Source organism: Pan troglodytes, chromosome 10, assembly GCF_028858775.2.
Source record: "Pan troglodytes isolate AG18354 chromosome 10, NHGRI_mPanTro3-v2.0_pri, whole genome shotgun sequence".
In the NCBI taxonomy this organism is placed as follows: Eukaryota; Metazoa; Chordata; class Mammalia; order Primates; family Hominidae; genus Pan; species Pan troglodytes.
Window position 1 is genome coordinate 62,575,902 of NC_072408.2, and position 24,540 is coordinate 62,600,441.

At 42.3% G+C, this 24,540-nt stretch overlaps 1 protein-coding gene and 1 pseudogene across 2 annotated transcripts in view; one reads left to right on the top strand and one right to left on the bottom strand.

The window, feature by feature from the left end:
• LOC473355 (argininosuccinate synthase-like) overlaps positions 1-10,888 on the bottom strand; it is an 89,225-nt pseudogene extending 78,337 nt beyond the window's left edge.
• Positions 10,773-24,540, top strand: part of PKP2 (plakophilin 2) — a 105,640-nt gene continuing 91,872 nt past the window's right edge. Inside the window, exon 1 of one of the 2 annotated variants that reach the window (XM_016923663.3) lies at positions 10,773-11,109. In XM_016923663.3, the coding sequence (XP_016779152.1) occupies positions 10,887-11,109 (223 nt within the window). In that variant the 5' untranslated portion in view covers positions 10,773-10,886. The remainder of the gene's footprint in view (positions 11,110-24,540) is intronic. The other variant, XM_054664359.2, reaches the window with a different exon arrangement.

The window sequence follows — 24,540 nt, forward strand, 5'->3', positions numbered from 1 at the left end:
CAATAATTTAGGGTATAATAAGAATGTTGGCCTGGCTGCTTTCGAATGTTTATGCTGAAGAGTTCCATACATTGAGATAAAGTTAGCTTGGTAAAGTGAGGCCCAGAAGGAAGGTCTTGGAATGCCATGATAATTAATGCTGTCTTGATCACTTAAGCAATGGAGACTTCAATGGGGTAACTTCCTCACTTAGTACTTTTCCAATAACATCCCTGACATTTTGTTTATTGAGTCAATAATTGCCTTGTTATTCATGACTCAAAAGTTCATTTTTTTCTGCTGAAGTCAACAAAATTGAAATATTCCCAAGGTTAATCAAAATAGCTAGCACATCATTTGAACCATTTTCTTTCTTTTTTTTTTTTTTTTGAGACAGAGTTTCCCTCTTATTGTCCAGGCTGGAGTGCAATGGCTCGATCTCAGCTCACTGCAACCTTCACCTCCCGAGTTCAAGCAATTCTTCTGCCTCAGCCTCCTGAGTAGCTGGGATTACAGGCATGCGCCACCACGCCCAGCTAATTTTGTATTTTTAGTAGAGACAGGGTTTCTCCATGTTGGCCAGGCTGGTCTCGAACTCCCAACCTCATGTGATCCACACGCCTCGGCCTCCCAAAGTGCTGGGATTACAGGTGTGAGCCACCGCACCCGGACTTATTTGAACGATTTTCACAGAAGCTGTTGCCACAGTCACAACTGCAGAAGAATGTTCTTACATCCTCTTTTGTACCACAAAGTAACCACTCAGATTTCTATTTGACTTTGGCTCTGTAGCAAGAATATCCCTTCAAAAAGTTTCCTGCTACATAAGCAAGAACACTTCAAGCTTAAAAAGAGTATAACTGATTAGGTTTTAAATTTGAACTAACTTAGTTCAATCCAGTGAAAATATTGGAGAATTTCAGTTGCTGCAGGAAATCTTGGCCTATAAAGATAAAACAAATGACCTTGGGGATTCAGAAGTATGTATTGTTTAGACCTATCCCTGAAACCGTAAAATCCAGTTTCCCAAAAGGCCTTTGCCCTTTAGAGAATTGACACAGAAGCCCTAACTAAAGGGCGGTGGTTCTGGGAGATTTGCCAGAACTCAGCACTAAGCTCTGGGTTTCAGGTTCCAGAATCAAAACAGATTGGGGACACAGGTGATTGCTTAAACTTACCTTCACTTAACACTGTTATTCACAGCATTAAGTAAAATAATAATAATGAAATCATATAAATGTCTCAGAATCTCATGTTCATTATAAACCATCTTTCAGAAAAATACAAAAAGGTTTGTACCCAAATTTAAACTCTATTTAAAAAGTAAGAAGCAGGCCAGGCGTGGTGGCTCACATCTTTAATCCCAGCACTTTGGGAGGCTGAGGTGGGTGGATCACCTGAGGTCAGGAGTTCAAGACCAGCCTGGCCAACATACTGAAACCCCGTTCTCTACAAAAATACAAAAATTATCTGGGCATGATGGCAGGTGCCTGTAATCCTAGCTACTCGGGAAGCTAAAGCAGGAGAATCGCTTGAACCCAGGAGGCGGAGGTTGCAGTGAGCCAAGATAGCGCCATTGCACTCCAGCCTGGGTGACAGAGTGAGACTCTGTCTAAAAAATTAAAAAAAAAAAAAGGAGAGAAGCGTTAAAATTAAAATGTCTTTCTGTTATTATTCATTTAACACATCTTGTAAGCTTACTCCATGTATGGATTCTAAGAATTACAGAAGAATTGGTGAACAAGACACAGTTTCTGCTTGCTTAGATCTTACATTCTACTAGGAAAGATAATACATATGAACACATACACCTCTGCAAACAAGAACATTATCAGTCATGCTAAGTACTTTGCAGAGAGTGACGAGGTGGCTACTTCAGACTGTTGGCCAGAGAAATTCTTTCTGAGGAAGAGATATTTAAACAAATCTGAATGACAACAAGTGAAGCCCATGGAAATCTGTGGAAAACATATTCCAGGAAGTGGAAAGAATTAATGCACAGGTATATTTCTTCAAGAAATAATAAGGGAATCCCTACCTCTCAGCCTCACTTGGACAGCTTTTAAATTAGGATCCTACTGCAGAACAGAAAATAATGGGAAAGCAGTGTAAAATAATGGGATTGGACAAATAAATTGCTGTTATTCTGAAATACAACAGCTATTCTCCAAATGAATAGCACACTTTCCTTCTTACTATTGTAAAGGTATCATGTATTTTTCTCTTATCATTGTAAGTAGGGATACCACAATAAAAGCATACTATTAATCAGTTTCGAACTTCAATTGTGCATTTAGTATTTTCTATTATTAATGAGTATACTTTGAATAAAATACAAGATGGTGACTGTTCAAGCATCAGTGACCTTACTAAGACAGGGAACAAATTGGAACTCCACTCACTTCTGAACCAGCAGAGGAACAGCAGGGACTGCTTCACGTCTAGTGAAACATGTCATGATTCCTAGACACCCAAGTTTCCTGTGAATAGAGCTTAAGCTCCACTGATATCACAGGCAGAGAGCTATGTAAGAGACAATGTATCTCATCATGAGTAAATAAAGATTGCCTTCCTTTGACTTATTTCTTCCAGCCATCAAAAAGTAATAATAATCCTGACAACCTGTGAGAGATATGCCAACTCTAAAATAAAAAATAATAATAATAGTTACCATTTATTGAGCATTAAGGTGTTAAGATGGTTTGCAAAGACTGCCACAATATCTCCTCCCATCCCTGCATGCATACCCCTTGTAATACAACTTTATCTTTTCTCCCTTAAAAGGTGATGTCTCTTTCCCTGCCCTTTGAATCTGAGCTGGTCATGTGACATGCTTCATTCAGTAGAGTGCGGTCAAAATGAGGCTGGGTGTGGTGGCTCATGCCTGTTAATCCCAGCACTTTGGCAGGCCAAGGCGGGCAGATCACCTCAGGTCAGGAGTTTGAGAAGGGCCTGGCTAACATGGTGAAACCCTGTCTCTACGAAAAATACAAAAATTAACCAGACATGGTGGCAGGCATCTGTGATCCCAGCTACTCGGGAGGCTGAGGCAGGAGAATCGCTTGAACCCAGGGGGCACAGGTTGCAGTGAGCCAAGATCATGCTATTGCATTCCAGCCTAGGTGACAGAGCAAGACTCCATAGAAAGAAAGAAAGAAAGGAAGGAAGGAAGGAAGGAAGGAAGGAAGGGAGAGAGAGACAGGAAGGAAGGAAGGAAGGAAGGAAGGAAGGAAGGGAGGGAGGGAGGGAGAGAGAGAGAGGAAGGAAGGAAGGAAGGGAGAGAGAGAGAGGAAGGAAGGAAGGGAGGGAGGGAAGAAAAGAAAAGAAAAAGAAAAAGTAAAGAAGGGAGGGAGGGAAAGAGAGAGCAAGGGAAGGGAGGAAGGACAGAAGGAAGGAAGGAAAGGACGGAGGGAGGGAAGAAAAGAAAAAGAAAAGAAAAGAAGGGAGGGAGGGAAAGAGAGAGCAAGGGAGGGAGGAAGGACAGAAGGAAGGAAGGAAGGAAATCTGTCAAAATGACATTTTGCTGGGAATCTAGACTTAAAGAGATCTAGATTGTGTCTGCTCTTGCTGTCTTAGAATACTACTCCTACTCAAGACCACCATGTGGAGAAGCCCAAACTAGCCTACTGGAGGATGAAAGGTCACATGGAAGGAGAGGCTCAGTCCTCGTAGTTGTTCCAGTCACACCAGTTGCAATCCCAGATGTGTGAGTATGGCTGTCTTAGACTATCCAGCCCCAGCCAAGTCACCTGCTGGCCTTAGCCACAAAAGTGAAAAAAGCCCAGGCCTGCAGAACTGGATCAACCACAAAATCATGAAAAAGAGATCATTTTTGTTTTAAGCTCTTAAATGTTGGGAAGGTTTTTTGTTTTATGTGTTTATGTTTTTCTTTTGCAACCATAGATAACTGATACACTAATTATAAACTAGGAGATCTAAGTACCTTATATTTAGTAACTAAGTGAATGTTCTGCCAATCCTAAGACGCCAATCCTAAGACGCCAATACTATTAATGATACCCTATTATAAACAAAAAGCTTGAAGCTCAGTGAATATAAATGACTTGCCTAAGGTCACATAGCAAAGCAACAAATCTAATCCAGCTCTGTCTGCCATCAAGAATATATTTTATCACTCTAGCATGTTATGATGATGTTTCAAATTTGTGAAAGAAAAAAGGGTGTCTGTGTGGGGCACGGGGGCTTTTAGAATCCAATCCAGATTATTAGTATTACTTTTCTATATGAAATGTAATACTTCAGTTTTTTAATTTCAAGGAAATAATAGTGTGTATGGGAAAAAAAGAGACATATTACAAATGCAAATTATTTGAGAATTTATATACCTATATCCATCAATATATACAGATAATATCCAAACAATTCAAAAAATATACATAGTGCAGTATTATTTAAACAATGCATGACAATGAGGTGCTATACTCTCTACAGAGTTATGAAAATCAATCCTACTGAGTTTCTCTGATATTTTCATAAGCTTAGAAATCACTAAACATTGTGTTCCCATAGCCAGCCCTCAAGTCACTTCGGCATATTGTTTCAGGCCAGGCCATGTCCTTCAGGATGTTTCCTTCTGCTCAGCTGCAGCTGGGCCCACAGGCAAACTAATTAATTGAAATACCTATAGGTGAGATAGTACACTCAATTCACTATTCATTTGAGCACCTGCTAGCTATCTCGGTGCTGGGTTCTATGGTAGAGACAAAGGAGTTCTGACCATGGTCCCTATTAAAGCCAAGAACCTATGGTAGGACTTGTCCACGCTGTGCTCACCCTTCAGCATCTCTGAACATCAGGTGAAAGATCTGACAACCATTAATGGGGCAGCTGTGGTCATCCATCCAGAAGGTATTCATTTTAACTAATGTACTGTGCTTCTGCATGCCCATGAGTCACGATTAAAGGGACTGTTTTGAAGCCTCCGTGACTATGAACAAATTTTTCATTGCCAGCCCTCAGGGTTGCCCACCTGATTTCCACCTCCTACACCACATTTGGGGTCTTTCAAAAAGAATAGGTTTCAAACCTACACGCCTACAATATATCCAAAATTGCAGACAAAATGAACATCTGAATGACATATAAACACCTTAACCCCCATTGCTGTTGAAAGTCCCCATCAGAGAGTGGTTTTCAGCATCTTACATGTGAATAGCTTCCTTTTCTAGCCCTGATCCAGTTTCATTACATGTGGTTAATGATAAAACTGCTACCAATTGCCTTGGCAACATATCTGTTTGCTAAAAGAGGGACTAAATTCTGAGGTTTGTTTTAAATTTTCTACCTGCCAGGTCCCTTACAGTAATTTAGGAAATATGTTTTTAAAAAGCAATATATATTAATAGCCTAGAGATAGTAGCAGAAAATATTTCATGTAAGTTAGCATTCATGAGAATGTTAGTTTATTATTTTTAAAATATAAACCAAAGAGCTTTGGTGCCATTAATGTTCTTTCCATTAAAATATTCTTTCTGCTCCAACATTTATACTATATTTAGTCTTCTAGTAACTTCCTGAATTTTTTGCATATTAAAATTTCTCATATAGGAATTTATGTATGGTTAAAGAAAATAAAGATTACTCTGTGGAAGCCCTAACTGTAGATTTTAAAACAATAAATGATTATTGCTTGAGGCTATATAGTGTATAAAGCAAATAAAAATGCAAGGTTTAAACTCAAGAATTTCTGAATCTTTACTGTAGGTTCAAAGCAAAAGGAACTGTAGCCTCATAATTTGGTTATCTGTTATTTACATTCCAGTTCAACATTCCTGTGGTTTTGCCTTTTTATTTTTCTTTTTTCAGATTCTGGTGGTAAATGAAAACCAAAGAAATGGAAGAGTTTTTAAAACTGAACCTAAATACTAAAAGGTGGCAAATCGTAAAACAGCCAAACACCGCAAAAGGATTCAATAAAAGGAAGCATTTTATTCCATGCTTCGCTTTGTTAGCTAGAAGCTATCTTTCACTGTTATCTCAGGGTTTGCTCACAGTTTAGGAAGTTGGATAGGCAGCTTTCCCAAGAAATGAGAAGAACATGACAGGGCCTGCTCGCTGTTGGAATATAAGCACATCTAGGCTACATTTAGGAGCACAACACTAGAGTCTGCATACATCCTCACCCTGTGGGTGAGGTTCTCACCTCTAAAAAGATCCTTTTTTCTTTTTTCTTTTTTTGAGACGGAGTCTTGCTCTGTCACCCAGGCTGAAGTGCAGTGGTGTGATCTTGGCTCAATGCAACCTCCGCCTCCTGGGTTCAAGCGATTCTCCTGCTTCAGCCTCCCGAGTAGCTGGGATTACAGGCGTCTGCCAGCATGCCTGGCTAATTTTTGTATTTTTAGTAGAGACAGGGTTTTGCCATATTGGCCAGGCTGGTCTCGAACTCCTGACTTCGTGATCTGTCCGCCTCGGCCTCCCAAAGTGCTGAGATTATAAGCGTGAGCCACCGTGCCTGGCAAAAACATCCTTTTAAGTTGTTTTTCTGATTTTCAAAGGTATTGTTCTACTGAATCATTGCATTCTGTGAGTATTCAAAAATTTTAAACCTTATCTTGGTTTAGTTTGTTTTTTATTTATAAGGATGATTGCATAGCTAATTAGCAGACTACCTAGCATATAATGGTATCCATGTGACTTTTTGTTGTTGTTTTGTGGGTTTTTTGAGACAGGGTCTCATTCTGTCACCCAGGCTAGAGTACAGTAGCAATCAGGACTCACTGCAGCCTCAACCTCTCAGGCTCAAGTGATCCTCCCACCTCAGTCTCCCAAGTAGCTGGGACCTCAGGCGTGCATTGCCACCACAAGCAGCTAATTTTTTTTTTTTTTTTTTTGTAGAGACAGAGTCTCCCTATGTTGCCCAGGCTGGTCTCAAACTCCTGGGCTCAAGCATCCTCCTGCCTTGGCCTCCCAAAGTGCTGGGACTGCAGGTGTGAGCCACTACACCCAGTCCTAAGTGACTTTTTAAAAGATAAGAGTTACCAACAGTTTGAAAGCCTAAATCATTATTACTAACAGTTGTTAAGCACTTATTATATGTCATGTAAGATACTAAGAGCTTTTATGCATGATTCATTCATTCCATGTATTCCTATTGCCTACCTATTCTAGGTCCTGGAGAACAGCAGTAAGCAAAACAAAATCCCTGCTTTCACAGAGTTTATATTCCAGCAAGGAAACAATCAACAATTAAATAAGTAAAACATAAAGATGTGTGATTAAAGTAAGTGCTATGGAGAAGAATTAAGTGGAGAAGGGAAAGAGTGACTGTATGTGAAAGGGTCTCATCCAGTAAGTTGACAAAAAAGCAGAGACCTGAAAGAAGTGAGGTGGTCTAAAAGTGGATCTCAGCCTGGGCAACATGGCAAAACCCCGTCTCTACAAAAAAAAATACCAAAAAATTAGCAGGGGGTGGTGGCACTCGCCTGTGGTCTCAGCTACTTGGCGATGGGGGTGAGGGTGCTGAGGTGGGAGGTTTGCTTGGGAGATGCAAGTTGGAGTAAGCAGAGATTGCACTACTGCACTCCGGCCTGGGTGACAGCAAGACCTTTTTTTTTTTTTTTTTGGAGACAGAGTTTCACTCTTGTAGTCTAGGCTGAGTGTAATGGTGACATCTTGGCTCACTGCAACCTCTGCCTCCTGGGTTGAAGCGATTCTCCTGACTCAGCCTTCCAAGTAGCTGGGATTACAGGTGTCTGCCACCACGCCCGGCTAATTTTTGTATTTTTAGCAGAGATGGGGTTTCACCACGTTGGCCAGGCTAGTCTCGAACTCCTGACCTCAGGTGATCCTCCTGCCTCAGCCTCCCAAAGTGCTGGGATTACAGACGCGATCCGCCACACCTGGCCTGAGACCCTTTCCCACACACACACACACACACACATAAAAGAAAAAAGAAAAAAAGAAAAGAGGATCTCTGGCACCACTAAAGAACTTACTCATGTAACCAAATACCAACTATTCCCCAAAAACTTACGGAAATAAAAAATTAAAAAAAAAAAAAAAGGAAGTGGATGTCTGGGCTGGGTGCAGTGGCTCACGCCTGTAATCCCAGCACTTTGGGAGGCTGAGGTGGGTGGATCACCTGAGGTCAGGAGTTCAAGACCAGCCTGGCCAACATGGCAAAACCCAGTCTTAAAATACAAAAATTACCCAGTGTGGTGGTGCATGCCTGTAGTCCCAGCTACTTGGGAGGCTGAGGCAGGAGAATCACTTGAACCCAGGAGGCAGAGGCTGCAGTGAGCCGAGATCACACCACCGTACTCCCACCTGGGCAACAGAGCGAGGCCCCATCGCAAAAAAAAAAAGAAAAGAAAAGGAAGTGGATCTCTGGGGATGCTGAACATGTCTAATGTACTACTTATTGTTTAACTTTTACAACAACACTATTGATATGGTTTGACTGTATCCGCACCCAAATCTCATCTTGAATTGTAGTTCCTGTAATCCCCTTGTGTCATGGGAGGGACCCAGTGGGAGGTAATTGACTCATGGTGTGGATGGTTTTATAAGGGATTTCTGCCCCTTTGCTCAGCTTTCATTCTCTCTCTTGCCACCCTGTGAGAAGGTGCCTTCTTGCCGTGATTCTAAGTTTCCTGAGGCCTCCCCAGCCTTGAGGAACTGTGAGTCAATTAAACCTCTTTATAAATTACCCAGTCTCATGTAGTTCTTCACAGCAGCGTACAAACAGACTAATACAACTATGTAGTAGATACTTTTATTGCTCCCATTTATAGATAAGAGAATGTACAGAGGTATAAAAATCTAAAGAAACTTGCTTGTGGCCATATACTTACAAGGGGTAAGCTAAGGTTAAAACCTAGATTTTCCTCACTCACAAGCTGTGCTTTTAATCACCTTCCCTCCCCTCAAATCACCTAACAATCCAACAACAAGATTTCTATGTGCCCAATTATTGGTACCTACCCAACAGGATAATCAATTCCAACAACACACTTTAAAAAAATTAATTTGAGAGGAAAAAAGTATCTGAGGTTTGGCTCATTAAAATAAATGAGAAAAATTCCTCTCTAGTCTCCTGGTGAGGAATCTAATTGGAGGCAGAGCTGACATTTTAAGTCATGGCTCTTCAGGTACAAAACAACAAGGAATGCCCCAACTGACCCTGTATGGACAGATACTGAAATTGTCTCTCAAAGCAGCAGATTCTGGTCTGCCAGAAGAGGCCATGAAAAGAGAGAGAGAGAAACAGGAATGTTGCTGGACGTTTCTATCATCACTTACCTTCAGTTCACCCCTCTCTTTTCAATTACATCTCAGCATCATGGTTGGATGTTTCCACCTGGCTACATAAGCAAGCTTTACACAAGGTGTAATTTGCCTAAATAGTGGTCCATTCTATTGGGGTGGGAGCAATTGCTTCCAGGACTCACATCCATATGGCTCCCACTTAGCCATGTGGCCTGCTGACAAAGGGTGGCGGAACTGTCACTACTCTGTTGTCCACGCTTTCAGTCCTTTGGTTTCCTCTTCACTCCCTGGACGCTCATGTAAAAAGGGAGGCCATATACCTGTGCATTGTGTGTCTAAGCATTCAGTGTGTGTCTAAAGGCAGAAGGGTGTGGGTAGGAAAACAAAGACGAGGGAAGCTGCGTTCTCCAAACACTTCAGACTTGAGTAAGTGGGGTTTTGCAGCAATTGAGTGATTTGAGGGAAAGTGAACATACAAACCCAAGCAATCAAAGGGAATATTATCTTAATACCAGGGATACATGTTTTTCTTTCTGCCTCTTAAGTCCAAAGAGGCAAATCAGGACAAGTGGCTTTGGTTGTAAACTTTAAGGTCAAGGATCCTTTCTGTTGAGCTTAGCTCTCAAGTTCTCAGTAGTCAACTGCGGTGAAACATAATTAATAGCACGATAAATACAAGTTGTGGAAGATTCGATTGAAAGTTGGAGGCCCTCTCCGTGGATCTCTCTACAAAGAGCCTGTAATAAAGAGGACTTAATCAACGTTAGCAGGGCTATTTAAAAAGCATCGTCTATTAAAATTCATTTCTTCTCTAGAGCCTCTTGTTGGGAGTTTCTCTGTGTGGGTGTGTTCGTAAGAGAGGAATGGGTTAGCAAGAGTACTGGGTACAATTTGTGTATCCAAGAGAAAACAGAAGCTCTCAATGAGGAAGAACATATGTTTCTGGGACTGCATCTGTGCAAAAAGTACATAGTCCTGACGTTGTACTAAGAAAAAAACACTCTCTTTAGAAAGTCTTTTATTTCACACGTTATCTTCTTGGCACATTTCCCTCATATTGCCCTTTCCGCCTGACCAAATAGCCCTTTCTCACCCTCAGGTCCAGGAAAACCAGGAAACGTTTCCAACAGTGCGACAAAGCCTGACTAACCAGACATACTACTCGCTCGGGGATCCCGGAGGCAAGCCTCAGTCCAAGAACAGGAGTGACTCTCGAGGGCTCACCTGCCTGCAGGGCAGCCCCTCCCTGCATCGAGCGGAAATCCATCCTGTCCAGCGCGGGGCGTGGGCAGAGCGGGGCGCGGCCCCGGCAGGCGGTATCCGCTGGGACTCCGACAACGTGCGCGACCCCAGGCGAACCGCGCCCCTCTCCCCACCTCCCCGCGGGCGGGTACAAGTCTCCAGGTGTCCGCGCGCTCAGCGGGGCCGGCCCGCCCCCGCCCCCGGTCCCGACTGCGCGTGCCCGGCCGAGCCGCGCCCCCTCCTCAGGGAAGGCCGGGCGTCCGGCCCACGAGGCCGAGCTCCCCCCCGGCCCCGGGCCTCTCACCGGCGCGGGGGGCGGGCCAGGGGCGGGGCCGGACTCGAGCGGGGCGGGGCTCGCGCCAGCGCCCCCAGCTCCGCGGCGGCTTCGCCCGCGAGTCCAGAGGCAGGCGAGCGGCTCGGTCGCCCCCACCGGCCCCATGGCAGCCCCCGGCGCCCCAGCTGAGTACGGCTACATCCGGACCGTCCTGGGCCAGCAGATCCTGGGACAACTGGACAGCTCCAGCCTGGCGCTGCCCTCCGAGGCCAAGCTGAAGCTGGCGGGGAGCAGCGGCCGCGGCGGCCAGACAGTCAAGAGCCTGCGGATCCAGGAGCAGGTGCAGCAGACCCTCGCCCGGAAGGGCCGCAGCTCCGTGGGCAACGGTGAGTGGAGCCCGCCGCTCCCCGGCGCCGCCCCCTGCCCCACACCCGGTCACCTCCTCCTATCCCGCCCTCACCCCGCGTGCTGGGAGTGCGGGGCCCCGTGTTCTGCCCACCTGTTGCTCGCCGTCTTCGGTATGACCGACTTGCTTGTGGAAAGCACTCTTTTCCATAACTTATTACTCAGCTTTGTCATATAGGTACCTATGTATATTAAATATTGTACATATCTATCAATGTTAAATAACTCACTTCAAGATTTCACCCCTTTCTTTTTCTACTCCGCCGGTCCGCGCCCCTCACTGGTGCGGACTTAATTTGAAGGTTCAGGGAGTCTATAAACACCTTGAGATGCTATGCAGAATTTTTGGTGTGTACGATCTTTTTCTGGGAGAAGGAGCCCTTCACTTTTATTAGATTTGTTAAATAATTAATGACCCCCATAAATATCTTGGGGAAAAAAACCGACAGCACTGGCGCTCCTACAACCTATAAATTGGGATTGTGCTGTCTTGTGCAAGTACTTCGGGGCGCTCCACCCTGTGTGGGAGGCGAGTGGTGGATCTAGGGAGTGAAGAAAAGTAGCTAGGAGGCTTTGGTCCAGGGAACAAACACGCCGAGGAGGAGGTAGGGGACTTTGGCCCTGCCGGCAACAGCCGTGCCCGCCTAGCTGCGCTTCCTACCCCCACCAGTGCGGGCGTGGTGCAAGTCTGATCCCTCCAAAAAATTAAACCCGAAGGTGAAAGGGGTGTAAGCACACACATGCACACTATGTTCATGATTGATAGACGGGGGAGGTGGAAGGGAAAGAAGATGGCAAGCCACTTGTGAAAATTAGAGATCATGATGTATCCTTTTCTCCCCTGCTGAAGTCAGGTGATGGGATCAACTCAGTGACCCTTGTTTTACTTCTTGTTGTTGTGTATGTGAGTTTGCATTATAAAAGCACTATGTTGGCTTATAGCAAAAAGAAGAGGAAAGAAATTGAGCAATTAAGTTGGAATATCTGTTTCCTGCAACGTTCAGTTGTTTCTGTATGAAGTAACTTGGGTATTGGCGAATGTAGGCTAACCCATTCTAATTTCTATTAGGAAAACAAAAATTCTAACAGGCCAGACCACAGATTTCAAACAGCAGAGTCTGGGAGGCTGTACTGTGTGTGTAAAAGAATCCTAAAGGATCAGGTAGTCAATATTAACATACTTGAAAGGTAAAGAGAAGATGTTCAATGATCGTAGTTAATATAACTGAGTGCACACTATGTGCCAAGAATTGGGCAATGTGGTTTGCATTCATTTGAGATATATATATATATATGTATTTAAAAACTTGTGAGTTAGGTATTTTCATCCTCATTTTACAGATGAGGAAACTAAGCAGTTAAGTAACACTGAAGCTCTAACAGATGGTAAGTGGTAGAGCTGGTATTTAAACTCCCAAACCTGAATTTTAAACTTATCAGTTTTATCATTAAGTTTTAAAATGATTAATACAAAGTGGGATTTGTTAGATGCTAAGCCTCTCCGTGTCCCCCTCCCATTTTTCTTTAAATAAAATTGAGGAAGTTCTGAAAGGCTGGGGAGGTCTAGAAAACACAGAACTGCTGCAATACATGGAGGGAAAGACCTTATATTTATTTAGACTTAGGGGTCTGACTAAAGACTGCAGGATGAGTGAGGCCAGTCTTTGAAAAGTGGAGCCATTACACCCATTCATTCTCTGTGCCCATAGGTCCAGTGCTAAACTGAAACCAAATCAGCTTCCCCTGCGTAGGAGACACAGGAGGCATATTAGATATTCTTTCTTATCCTCTGAGAATGGCCAGCTAGGAAGAGAGCAAGCAGATACAACTCTTCCATAAATGGAGGGAATGGAGCCATGAACAGAAGAAAAGGGAATGTTGCTGAGCATCTACTATGTGCCTATTCCAGAATCTTCATTATATCCTTGAAACAATTGTTGAGATAGATATGAGAATCCATCTCACATATGAAGTATGTGTCTGTCAGCAATGGTTGGAAATTTAATCCCAACTCCACACATAATCTGTTCTTTCTACAAAGTAATGCATCACCTGTGTGGTGAATTCAGCAAGCATCAAATGAGTGTGTTCTTCATGCCGGGAGCTGTGCAGGTGCTGAATTAAACACAAAGACTCTGCTTGCTTTAAAGCAAAAAGTTTGAAGAAGGAAGCCAACCGCTAGAAAAATACATTACCAAATAAAAAGTAGTGAGTGACCCAAAAGGATGGCTAATGTATTATGGAGTTTAGAAGTGTAAATTGGCTGGGCGCAGTGACTCATGCCTGTAATTGCAGCACTTTGGGAGGCCCAGGCAGGAGGATCACCTGAGGTCAGGAGTTTGAGACCAGCCTGACCAACATGGTAAAATCCCATCTCTACTAAAAATACAAAATCAGCCGGGCGTGGTGGCACATGCCGGTAATCCCAGCTACTCGGAAGGCTGAGGCAGGAGAATCGCTTGAACCCGGGAGGTAGAAGTTGCAGTGAGCAGAGATCTCGCCATTGCACTCCAGCCTGAGCAACAAGAGCGAAACACCGTCTCAAAAAAAAAAAAAAAAAAAAAAAAAAAGTAAGTTACTCCTGGTGGCAGGAAATTTTGAAAAGCTTCCTGGAGGTAGATCTCAAAAATTCAGTAGGACTGGACATAGGGAGGTGACTGGAGAAAGATTATTCTAGGAGGGAACAGAATGAATATTTCACAGTTCACAGAGTTGATATGGTAGAACAAAGGGCACTATCTTGGTCCTTCTGCTATAATGCTTGGGGCAACTACTTGACTGGCTGTTCCAACTAAGGAACAAAGCGTTTGAAATATTTTGATTGCAACAGCAGCTTTCCAGTAAGCTGAAATACACTCTGCAGCCTACACAGAAGTACAAATCAGGCAGAGAGATAAGGCAGCAAACAACACCTACTTACTTTAAAGCCTCAGCTTTCTAAGACTCAAAAAGGAAATCAGCTTCAAAGGAATTTAACATTAGCATGCCATGAAACAATTACCAGGGGTGGTTCGTATGTATTGTTTAATTAAACTTCTTTGAAAAGGTCTGGGGGCTCGTGGTGGTTCTGAGTATAATTTTTATTATTTCCATATTACTATCCTGTCTCTCCAGTTGAAACAGACAAGCAATTGTTGAAACAGTGCTGGTCTGGAAAAAATCCTGTATCAACACAAGAAATTCCAGGAAGAAAAGACCCTGATGTTAACTGCTATTAGCTCCAGGGCCCTGGAGAATTCTGAGTTGTTGACAAACCTGTAAGGTTGAGACAGCGGATAACCTGCTGAAAGCAGAGATGAGATAAATGTGGCTGATTTGTTGATAAGTATCTTGCAAGAGTCTTTAACCCTTTGACTTCTTTCCAATGCCTTAGTATAGCTGGGTGGTTTTCATTGTAAATCACTCAGTGACTTTTGGTGTTATTTTTAACTGTGCTGAACATTTTAAAGTTGGCTGTAACTCTTTGGGAAGGGGCCTTCAGAGATGTATAGCAGCATTGTAAAGTAAGTCTGTATTGTAGCTAATAGTTAAAATATTTTTCTAAAATAGAAGACATTTAAGAATTGCAAGTATTGGCAAAGGGAAAAATTAGAAGCATCCATATCCTATTTATTACACTTGCCTTAAAAGTACTACTTGTTACACAGTTCTCCCCCCCCCCCCCCCGCCCCCGCCCCCACCCCAGGTATCTGAGTGGAGAGAAAATTGTGTTTTAAATTGTGTTTACTACTTATAAAGGACAGTGAACAATCTCCTAATGCAATTATATTTACAACCTCTTTGGAAATCCACCACAAAACTTGAGGCACACTATTATCTTAGGTGATTTCCTTGATGAAGCTGCTTTTCAATATCTGTGATCAAAGTGAATTCTGGGCTGGGCGCAGTGACTCACGCCTGTAATCTCACCATTTTAGGAGGCTGAGACGGGTGGATTACCTGAGGTCAGGAGTTTGAGATCAGCCTGGCCAACATGGTGAAACCTCGTGTCTACTAAAAATAAAAAACAAATTAGCCAGGTGTGGTGGTGCATACCTGTAATCCCAGCTACTAGGGAGGCTGAGGCAGGAGAATTGCTTGAACCTGGGAGTCAGAGGTTGCAGTGAGCCAAGATCATGCCACTGCCTCCAGCCTGCGCAATGGAGTGAGACTCCATCTCAAAAAAAAAAAAAAGTGTATTCTGGAGAGAGAATTGAAAATTGGCTCAGGGTAGCAAAAGAAAGGTAGTTACTAGGCGCTACTGTTAAAAAAAAGTTAGACATTGTTCAAATTCTGCATAAATTCTTCCTTTGACAAAAAGGAATCCCAGGAATGAAGCAATTCTGGGGAGCAAGGTGACTAATCATTCAGAAAGTAGGAGGGATCAGGAAAGGGAAAAAAAAGAGTGAGATGGCGGATGGCAGGGTCATGGCCCTCTGCTCTGAATGTGAGGTGTCAGTAGCACACTGGATTAAATGCACCTCTGTGTCTGTGTAATATGGCCTGTGAGCTACTTTTTGTCCAGGGCCAAGCAGATTGAGTTCGGTAAGTCCAAAAATAATTAAAGAAATCCTTCTGATTATAGTAAGTGAAATAGAATGTTAACAAAATGGTAGTTAACAACAACAAAAAAAAAAACTTCACACCCCTGGAAATGTTGAGAACACATCTCTTAGGGGTGAAGTTTTGTGTGAGGGTAAAGTAAGGATGCTTCAGAATCCGTGGAACTGTAAGAAACCACAAGTAGACCCAGAGTAGCAGGGTTTGATTATGAAAGTACATTGTTCTATATGTGACAGATAAGACGCAGGAAATTACCTTAAAGGAAGGAAGACTGTTCATTTAGGCTTTTAGAAGACTGTTGTTATCTGTATGCCCTGTGCTAAGAGTTCCACAGTCATGGGAACAGAGGGTAGCTTTTGTATTAAATATTCTAGGTATTTGTAGTTCACATTTCCTCAGAGTTTTAGATAGCAACTTTACAGTTTTTTCTCATTTATTAAAATAAGCCTATACATAGTTACATTATTTTATCTTCACATTTTAACATTGATTTTACCCTACAATTGAATTCCTAGTCTGATCAATACAAATTATTAAAAGTTTTGATTTTTTTTCTCTGAGAGAACAAGCATATTATTGGCAAACTATGATAGTAATGAAATATAATAAATATGATGCTAAAACCTCTGGAGTTTATAAATCAGATGATTTGATTTATTTCCATCTCAGATGACATTCAACAAGTTTAAATTATACAATTCTGAGACAAATGTTGGACTTCAGGTATCTTGTGCATGTCTACAAATATATGAAGATAAATACCCTACTTCTCCTGAGGAAGTAAATTAGCAGTAAAAGGCAGCAATGCAAGTGGGAACAGACAATAAATTAGGAGAAAACTTTATTTTTCTATTAGAGTGAGCCACCTGGCTCCCCTGACTAGTAGAGTAAGACTACTAAACAAACTATCAAGTGCTCTCATAATAAAAACATTAAAAACCTGTTGTGTGTCTTTTCTTTTCTTTTTTTGTTTCGCTCTTGTTGCCCAGGCTGGAGTGCGGTGGTACGATCTCGGCTCACTGCAACCTCTGCCTCCCGAGTTCAAGCGATTTTCCTGCCTCAGCCTCCCGAGTAGCTGGGATTACAGGCACCCGCCACCAAGCCCAGCTAATTTTTTGTATTTTTAGAAGAGACAGGGTTTCACCATGTTGGCCAGGATGGTCTCGAACTCCTGACCTCAGGTGATCCGCCCACCTCTGCCTCCCAAAGTGCTGGGATCTCAGGCGTGAGCCACCGCACCCGGCCTGTGTATCTTTTCTATAATGCCATTTCTGGTAATTGGATATTGGACATAAAAACAGTTGTAATGTTCTTAAAGTGTTTAAAGACAAAAGCTTGAGAGCTCAATATGTAGATTTAAATAAAAATGGACAGTTGGAAAAAAGAAACTTAAGCATTTGAAAACACAACCTGCCATTACTATTAAAATAATTCACATATTTATATTCTTGGAATAATCAGCTTTAGACTTAATAACATTCGTTAACCAAAGCAGTCATAATCAAAGTTCTGCAATTCCTTGATTTCCAGAATTTGTGGATGAAAACCTTCATTAGAAGCTTAATGGATTATTTTTTCTGAATCTCTCAATAAGCTATTTATGGGGTGGGTGTGGGTGAGCATCAAGCTTATTGGATCTTGATTACTCTTTTTCATTGAAGAATGAAAACAAATGGGAACTTTTCTTGACAGATAATATGAACTTATAGGCCACCAATATATTACAGATAAATACACAAGCCATACAGATAAAAGAATGATAGTAAACAAATATTATTCAAATATAGAAACAACCTTGCCAAAATGAACAAAGTCAGCTTTTCTTTTCTTTTTTTTTCTTTTTTTTTTTTTTTTTTTTTTTGAGACGGAGTCTTGCTCTATGCCCAGGCTGGAGTGCGGTGGCACAATCTCGGCTCACTGCAACCTCCGTCTCCTCGGGTTCAAGCGATTCTCCTGCTTCAGCCTCTCGAGTAAGTGGGATTACAGGTGTGTGCCACCACACCCGGCTAATTTTTGTATTTTTAGTAGAGATGGAGTTTCACCATGTTAGCCAGGATGGTCTCGATCTCCTGACCGATCCACCCGCCTCGGCCTCCCAAAGTGCTGGGATTACAGGCATGAGCCTCTGCACCTGGCCCAAAGTCTGCTTTTCTAATAAAAGTCTGCCTACCTTTTGGGGAAGCAACTTTCCTTCCTCTCCGTGTACCCAGAATGACAGAGAACAGTCGAAACTATTTGAGCACCTTCCATCTACCCCAAGACAAAAGCATGTATGTGACTATCATACTCACATTTTAGTTCCATTCTGGTGAGCCACAGAATAGATACCTGCCTGAATGATTAAGCGCAAACTGAATTTGTGTAACTAGGATATTTCTAATGTACAGGTAATCTGACTAATCAACAATTAACTTGTCAAGTACTGATACAAGACTGTGCTAGAAGTGGTAGTGTAAGATACAGTTCTTTCTGTCAAAATCTCTTTGGAAGAGAAAATAACCTCTTTGTTTTAATGTGGCCCCGCTCCAATCCATTCTCCACACAGCTGCTAGAGTGAACTTTCTAAAATCTCATTGCATCATTTCCCAGTTTAAATTCCTTCAGTTTCTTACTGTTATCTGCAAGAGTAAAATTATTGAACACAGCATTCCAAGTTCTTCGTGATCTAATGCCTGCAACTTCTCAAACTTCATCCCTGGGGCCACTACCCTTGCTCCCCACCAAACACACACAGGCTTGCTTGGTATTTCTACCCCTCCTTGTCTCCCTCTCTTCCTTCTCTTGCCCAGTTAACTTAGTTCAGTTGTGTCCCTTATAGGCAGCCTCCTTCACCCCTCTCCTCTGATCTTGAATGCAAGTTAAAGAATTTGATAATTGTGAGTCACAGATATTTCCACAGGGAAGAAACATGAAAAGTGCAGGAGTTTTGTGAAAATACATTTGACAGATTTGGTGGATTTAAAGTAGGAACAGACCTAGCATGGTGGCTCTTTCCTGTAATCCCAGCACTTTGAGAGGCTGAGACAGGAGAATCGCCTGAGGCCAGGAGTTCAAGGCTGCAGTGAGCTCTGAATGCACCACTGCACGCCAGCCTGGGCAACAGAGTGACCCTGTCTCAAAAAAAAAAAAAAAAAGAGGCCGGGCGCAGTGGCTCACGCCTGTAATCCCAGCACTTTGGGAGGCTGAGGCGGGTGGATCATCTGAGGTCGGGAGTTTGAGACTAGCCTGATCAACATGGAGAAACCCTGTCTCTACTAAAAGTACAAAAAAAATAAGCTGGGCGTGGTGGCGCATGCCTGTAATCCCAGCTACTTGGGAGGCTGAGGCAGGAGAATCACTTGAACCCTGGAAGTGGAGGTTGCGGTGAGCCAAGATCGCGCCATTGCACTCCAGCCTGGGCAACAAGAGTGAAAATCTGTCTCAAAAAAAAAAAAAAAGAAAAAGAAAAGTTGGGTTAGCAGTTATGAATCAGTTGGGAGGGGTTAACCCTGGCAAGTGAGAGGCAGGGGAAATATAATGACTTGAAAGTCATTACAAAGAAAACCTGTAGTAAGTATTTTAAAGCAAAAAATAATTTGTGAGTTCTATAAATTCACCTTTTTTAATATTATTGGGAGTATAATGTGATATTTGCCATGGAAGTTATAAAGTCTTACAAGTCTTAAAGTCTCATGAGATCTCTCAGCAAATAATTGGCAGGAATGCCAAAGTAAAGACACAGTTACAGAAATGAACAGTGTATTCATTCATTCATTCATTCATTCATTCATGAGACAGCGTCTGTCTCTGTTGCCCAGGCTGGAGTGCATCTTGGCTCACTGCAACCTCTGTCCCCCGGGCTCAAGCCATTCTCTCACCTCAGCCTCCTGAGTAGTTGGGACTACAGGTGTACGCCACCACACCCAGCTAATTTTTGTATTTTTTTTGTACAGATGGGGTTTTGCCTTTTTGCCCAGGCTGGTCTCAAATTCCTGGACTCAAGTGATCTGCCCACCTTGACCTCCCAAAGTGCTGGGATTACAGGCATGAGCCACCGTGCCTGGCTGAGAAATGAACAGATTTAGATACTTCCAGGATATTTCTATTTAATACTTCACCAGGATGCTAAATTACCAGTTTATAATAACAAATTCTACAATTACATGTTCTAATACCTCAAACAAAATATGACATGAACACCTGTGATACAAAAGGGCCATTTAATGGCTCACGCCTAAAGCGCTGGCACTTTGGGAGCCCGAGGCGGGTAGAACTCTTGAGGCCAGGAGTTTGAGGCCAGCCTGGCCAACATGGCAAAACCCCATCTCTACTAAAAATACAAAAATTAGTCAGCATGGTGGCACACACCTGTAGTCCAGCTACTCGGGAGGCTGAGGCACAAGAATCGCTTGATCCTGAGAGGAAGAGGTTTCAGTGAGCCAAGATCGCACCGCTGCACTTCAGCCTGGGCGACAGAGCAAGACTCCATCTCAATAAAAAAAGTGGGAGGGGGACATTTAAAATGTGTTTTTGTCATTACCTAGAGCAGTGATTTGAGGATTGCCCCCCAAATGTCATAAATTGGTATATCAGAAGATAGCTCTTGAATTGCTTAGGGGGCTCCTGAAAAATAAGGACTCTAGTGGCTGGTATATCGTATGAGTGATAACAGCGATGGATTAGTCAGTCGCACACTGGCATGTGGAATGTGTGGCCCACTCTTGCAGGAGAGCTGTTCTGTCCCTGGCATATTCAACGTTTTAAGAACTCATAGCCAGTACTTTCTAGCATATAGCTGATACACCAAGTTGTTTCTCATGGTTGATTATGTGAGCTAACTGGTCACAAAATATAGCACTGTACAACTGTTGGTTAAATTTTCAATAGTATAAAACTTTATTAGACTTTCATCTGCTTTGAAACAATTTTTCACCATAGTGTTCCCATTTTTTTTTTCCTTTTTGAGACAGAGTCTTGCTTTCTGTCACCCAGCCTGGAGTGCAGTGGCCCAACCTCAGCTGACTGCAACTTCTGTCTCCAGGGCTCAAGCAATCCACCCACCTCAACTTCCCAAGTAGCTGGGACTACAGGCCCATGCCACCATGCCCAGCTAATTTTTAAATTTTTAAAATTTTGTAGAGACGAGATCTCACTATATTGCCCAGGCTGGTCTCAAACTCTTGGACTCGAGTGATCCACCCACCTCAGCCTCCCCAAGTGCTAGGATTGCTAGTGTGAGCCACCCTGCCCGGCCAACTATAGTTTTCTAAACCAACAAATTCTACTTACTTTCCAGCCTAAGCAAATGCTTACTTGGGCTGTTGTGATTTCCATCAATATCTGGTTGTTCTTCTTGGAAAGTAAGAATAGAAGATAAAATATAGTTTTAAAAAATATGTAAGTCCAAGGAAATGAATCGTATGTTTTATGCCAACACAGACAGACAAAAAACAAAAAAAATTCCTTCACCAACTCAGGAGTGCGGACATACGTATGGTCTTTGATGAGTCTCAGTATATTTTATGCTTTCTTTTAAGCTCCTACTATTGCTAGTAAATGACTTTAAGGATCCATTCAAATATGAATTGCTATACAAATTCCTCTGAATAAGTGGCAGGATCCCATGTCTTACCTGGAATAACATGTCCTCAACTTTACTGTAATGGGAGAAGTTAAATCTTTTAAGATTTGTGGAGAACGAGAGCTGTTGCAAGCCAGAGATTACTGTAGAAAGACCAAATGACAGTAAGATGATAAGCTTTTAGACTTTCAGGCTCTTTCCTTCTAAAAGACCATCGTGAATCCACGCTGTGAGGACAACTGCTCACGGTTGTTAGCCCAATTACCTGCGGCATTTAAATCAATACTAATAGCGAACACCTGCTGATTTCTGTGGTTACATTTAACCACACCTGTTTTTGTGGGCACCTCTACACGTATCTTCATCTCCAGAAATCCTCCTTTTAGAGCTCAGCGTGAACCAAATCACTTTTTTTAAACCACACTCAGTGCTAGAAGATTGAAAGAAAAGACGCTTTTCTGAATGTGAGTGCACCTCTCTTCTCTCTAATAGAAGCAGGCTATATAAAGGTCTTGCTTGTTTAGCAGTTCTCTGTCATCTGCTTACTATAAAAGAAACTGTAGTTGGTTTTTTATAAATATGCCCAGAAACAGGTAATGGAACCACAATAGAGACTTGTCAATTTGATTTCATAAATATATTCAATCTAACCAATTACATAATAAAATTGTTCACAAAACTGTGATTATGAAAATCAACTTAGTTTTTTTTTTTGGGGGGGGGACGGAATCTTGCTCTGTTGCCCAGGCTGGAGTGCAGTGGCACAGTCTCACCTCACCGCAACCTCTGCCTCCTGGGTTCAAGCCCGGCCCCCAAGTAGCTGGAATTACAGGTGCCCAACAGCACACCTAGCTAATTTTTGTATTTTAGAGACAGGGTTTGTATTTTATGTTTTAGAGACAGGCTTTCCCCGTGTTGGCCAGGCTGGTCTCAAACTCCTGACCTCAAGTGATCTGCCCACCTTGGCCTCCCAAAGTGCTGGGATTACAGGCGTGAGCCACTATGCCTGGCCTTATTGACTATTTTAACCCTGACAATAATTCATTATTTCGAGCAATGTTTGTATTGGTGACCAAACACAAAGCTTCTTTTTCCATAACAGCTGCTTAGGAATCATACCATTCCAATGAACACTCAGATTGGGAAAGGGAGAAAATTACATTGTCCTGTGACGGCTTCACCTCTGCAATTTTCTGAGGAATTTAGAATCCTACCACCATCCAAATAGACCTCCTTCACCATTACCCGCCCCCGCAATTGGTTTCACCTGAATTGCTTGTTATTTGAGAAGAGTGGAGTTTCAAGTTGCTCAGCAACTACCTACTTCATTTTCCTTAAAATGGGCTCCATAAAATGTGCATGGTATTTTTAGAAAAAAGTATAGGTAATGTTGCCTGAGCCCATGTTAATTTGAAATATTTCCTAGTAAATCATCCCCTTCTTTAGGAAACATCGAAAGCACATTATGCACTGTGCAAGTGAAATGAATGGCTGGAAAACACAGTAATGTCATCGTGCTCCTCAGTGGCGGGTCAATCAGAAGTCACCAGAAAAAGTCCAATTCAAGACCAGTGGTAAACTTAGCAGAAAAAAAAAAAAACTGCTCTACAACACAGTGTAAACCATGCACACTAGTTTATCCCTGTTATTAGAATAGACTAATTCATGAAAAAATGTGAAAATCAAATTTTTATGACTCAAATTCTATTTAGAAACCTTATCTCATTTTTGCATATTGCTTGTGTAGAGGAGAAAAGTTTTCTTTTCTTACCCGTCACCAGGTTTATGCCTGAGACCCCTATAACAAAAGACAGATTAAAAAGAGAAAAGCATAACAAATTTGTTTAATATAAGTTTTATGTGGCATGGGAGTCTGCAGAAATGAAGACCCAAAGAAACAGGGAAGACTGTATTATTTATTTTTTTTCTTGAGATGGAGTCTCACTCTGTTGCCCAGGCTGGAGTGCAATGGCGTGATCTTGACTCACTGCAACTTCTGCCTCCTGGGTTCAAGTAATTCTCCTGCCTCAGCTTCCCAAGTACTTGGGATTACAGGTGCCTGCCACCACGCCCGGCTAATTTTGTCATTTTAGTAGAGACGGGATTTCACCATGCTGGCCAGGCTGGTCTTGAACTCCTGACCTCAGGCGATCCACCCACTTGGACCTCCCAAAGTGCTAGGATTACAGGCGTAAGCCACCTTGCCTGGCAGAAGACTGTATTTTTATAGACAGTCATGCAGAAGTCTGATGAGACAAAGGTGGGCCTGATCTAATGGTAATAAACTGAGGGAATTTAGCAAGGCTTCTTTGTTCAAATTCTTCCCTTTATGACATTCCTTTCCTCCAGGTATAGGGAGGATCCTTCTGGAATGAGTCTTTGACCTAATTCAAAGGAAGGTCAGCTTGATTTTATATGGTCTGCTTCAAGGGAGAAGGGGTGAGAGGAAGGCGTAAGGATACACTTCCTGCGCCTGCTGCTTCCTCAAATGCCAAGTGCCATATTTTGGGATGACGTGTCCTGAAACCCATCACTTCACAATTTTGAAAGCGTTTGAGTCTATGCTTTCTCAGGTAAACCTCTCTCTCAGCAGTCCTATTAGTAGCTGGAATTACGGGAAACAGGCATCTAACTGATTTGTCCAGACACACACAAAGCGGTAGAATAGGGGTTCCAGATGAAGCCTACAGATTTCTTCAATGTAGGGAAGATGCCTACTTCTTTTTCGAAATAAACAAATCCTTTGAAATAGAATCACACCTCAATTTTCAGTGTAAGAAAATCTGGATTTTCATGTTGGATTTGTTTAAAGCTGGATGCACCTGTGTGTATGTTTTTGTTTGCTTTCTTCTATTTTCAGAAAAGGACATGGCTGAGTTATTTTATATGTTCAACAGTCATCACGATATCATCTTATTCTCTGAACAGAAAATGACTTATCTTAAAGAAATTCATTTCCATCCTTATTAGTATTTACTTTAAAAAAATTTTACTCAGTCCAAAATTTCTTTAAAATCTTAGAACACAACTATTAATTCACCTTTAATCCAGCATACTGATCTCAAACTCATGACTGCCTAGGCAAATTAGTCTGCAGTATTTGTTGTTTGAGATTGGCTATTTATCCAGAAAAACCATCGATTGTGCCAACTTGCAGGCTGAATATCTGGAGTCACATCTTTCATGTGTATTCCACAGGGAGAGTGTCTGTGATTTAAAAATTCAATCTTATTTTTTTCCCTGTTTCCAACTACTTTGTAGTTATTTGGCGAACCATTAAAACAGTCTCAGTTCATTCATCTGAAAACTG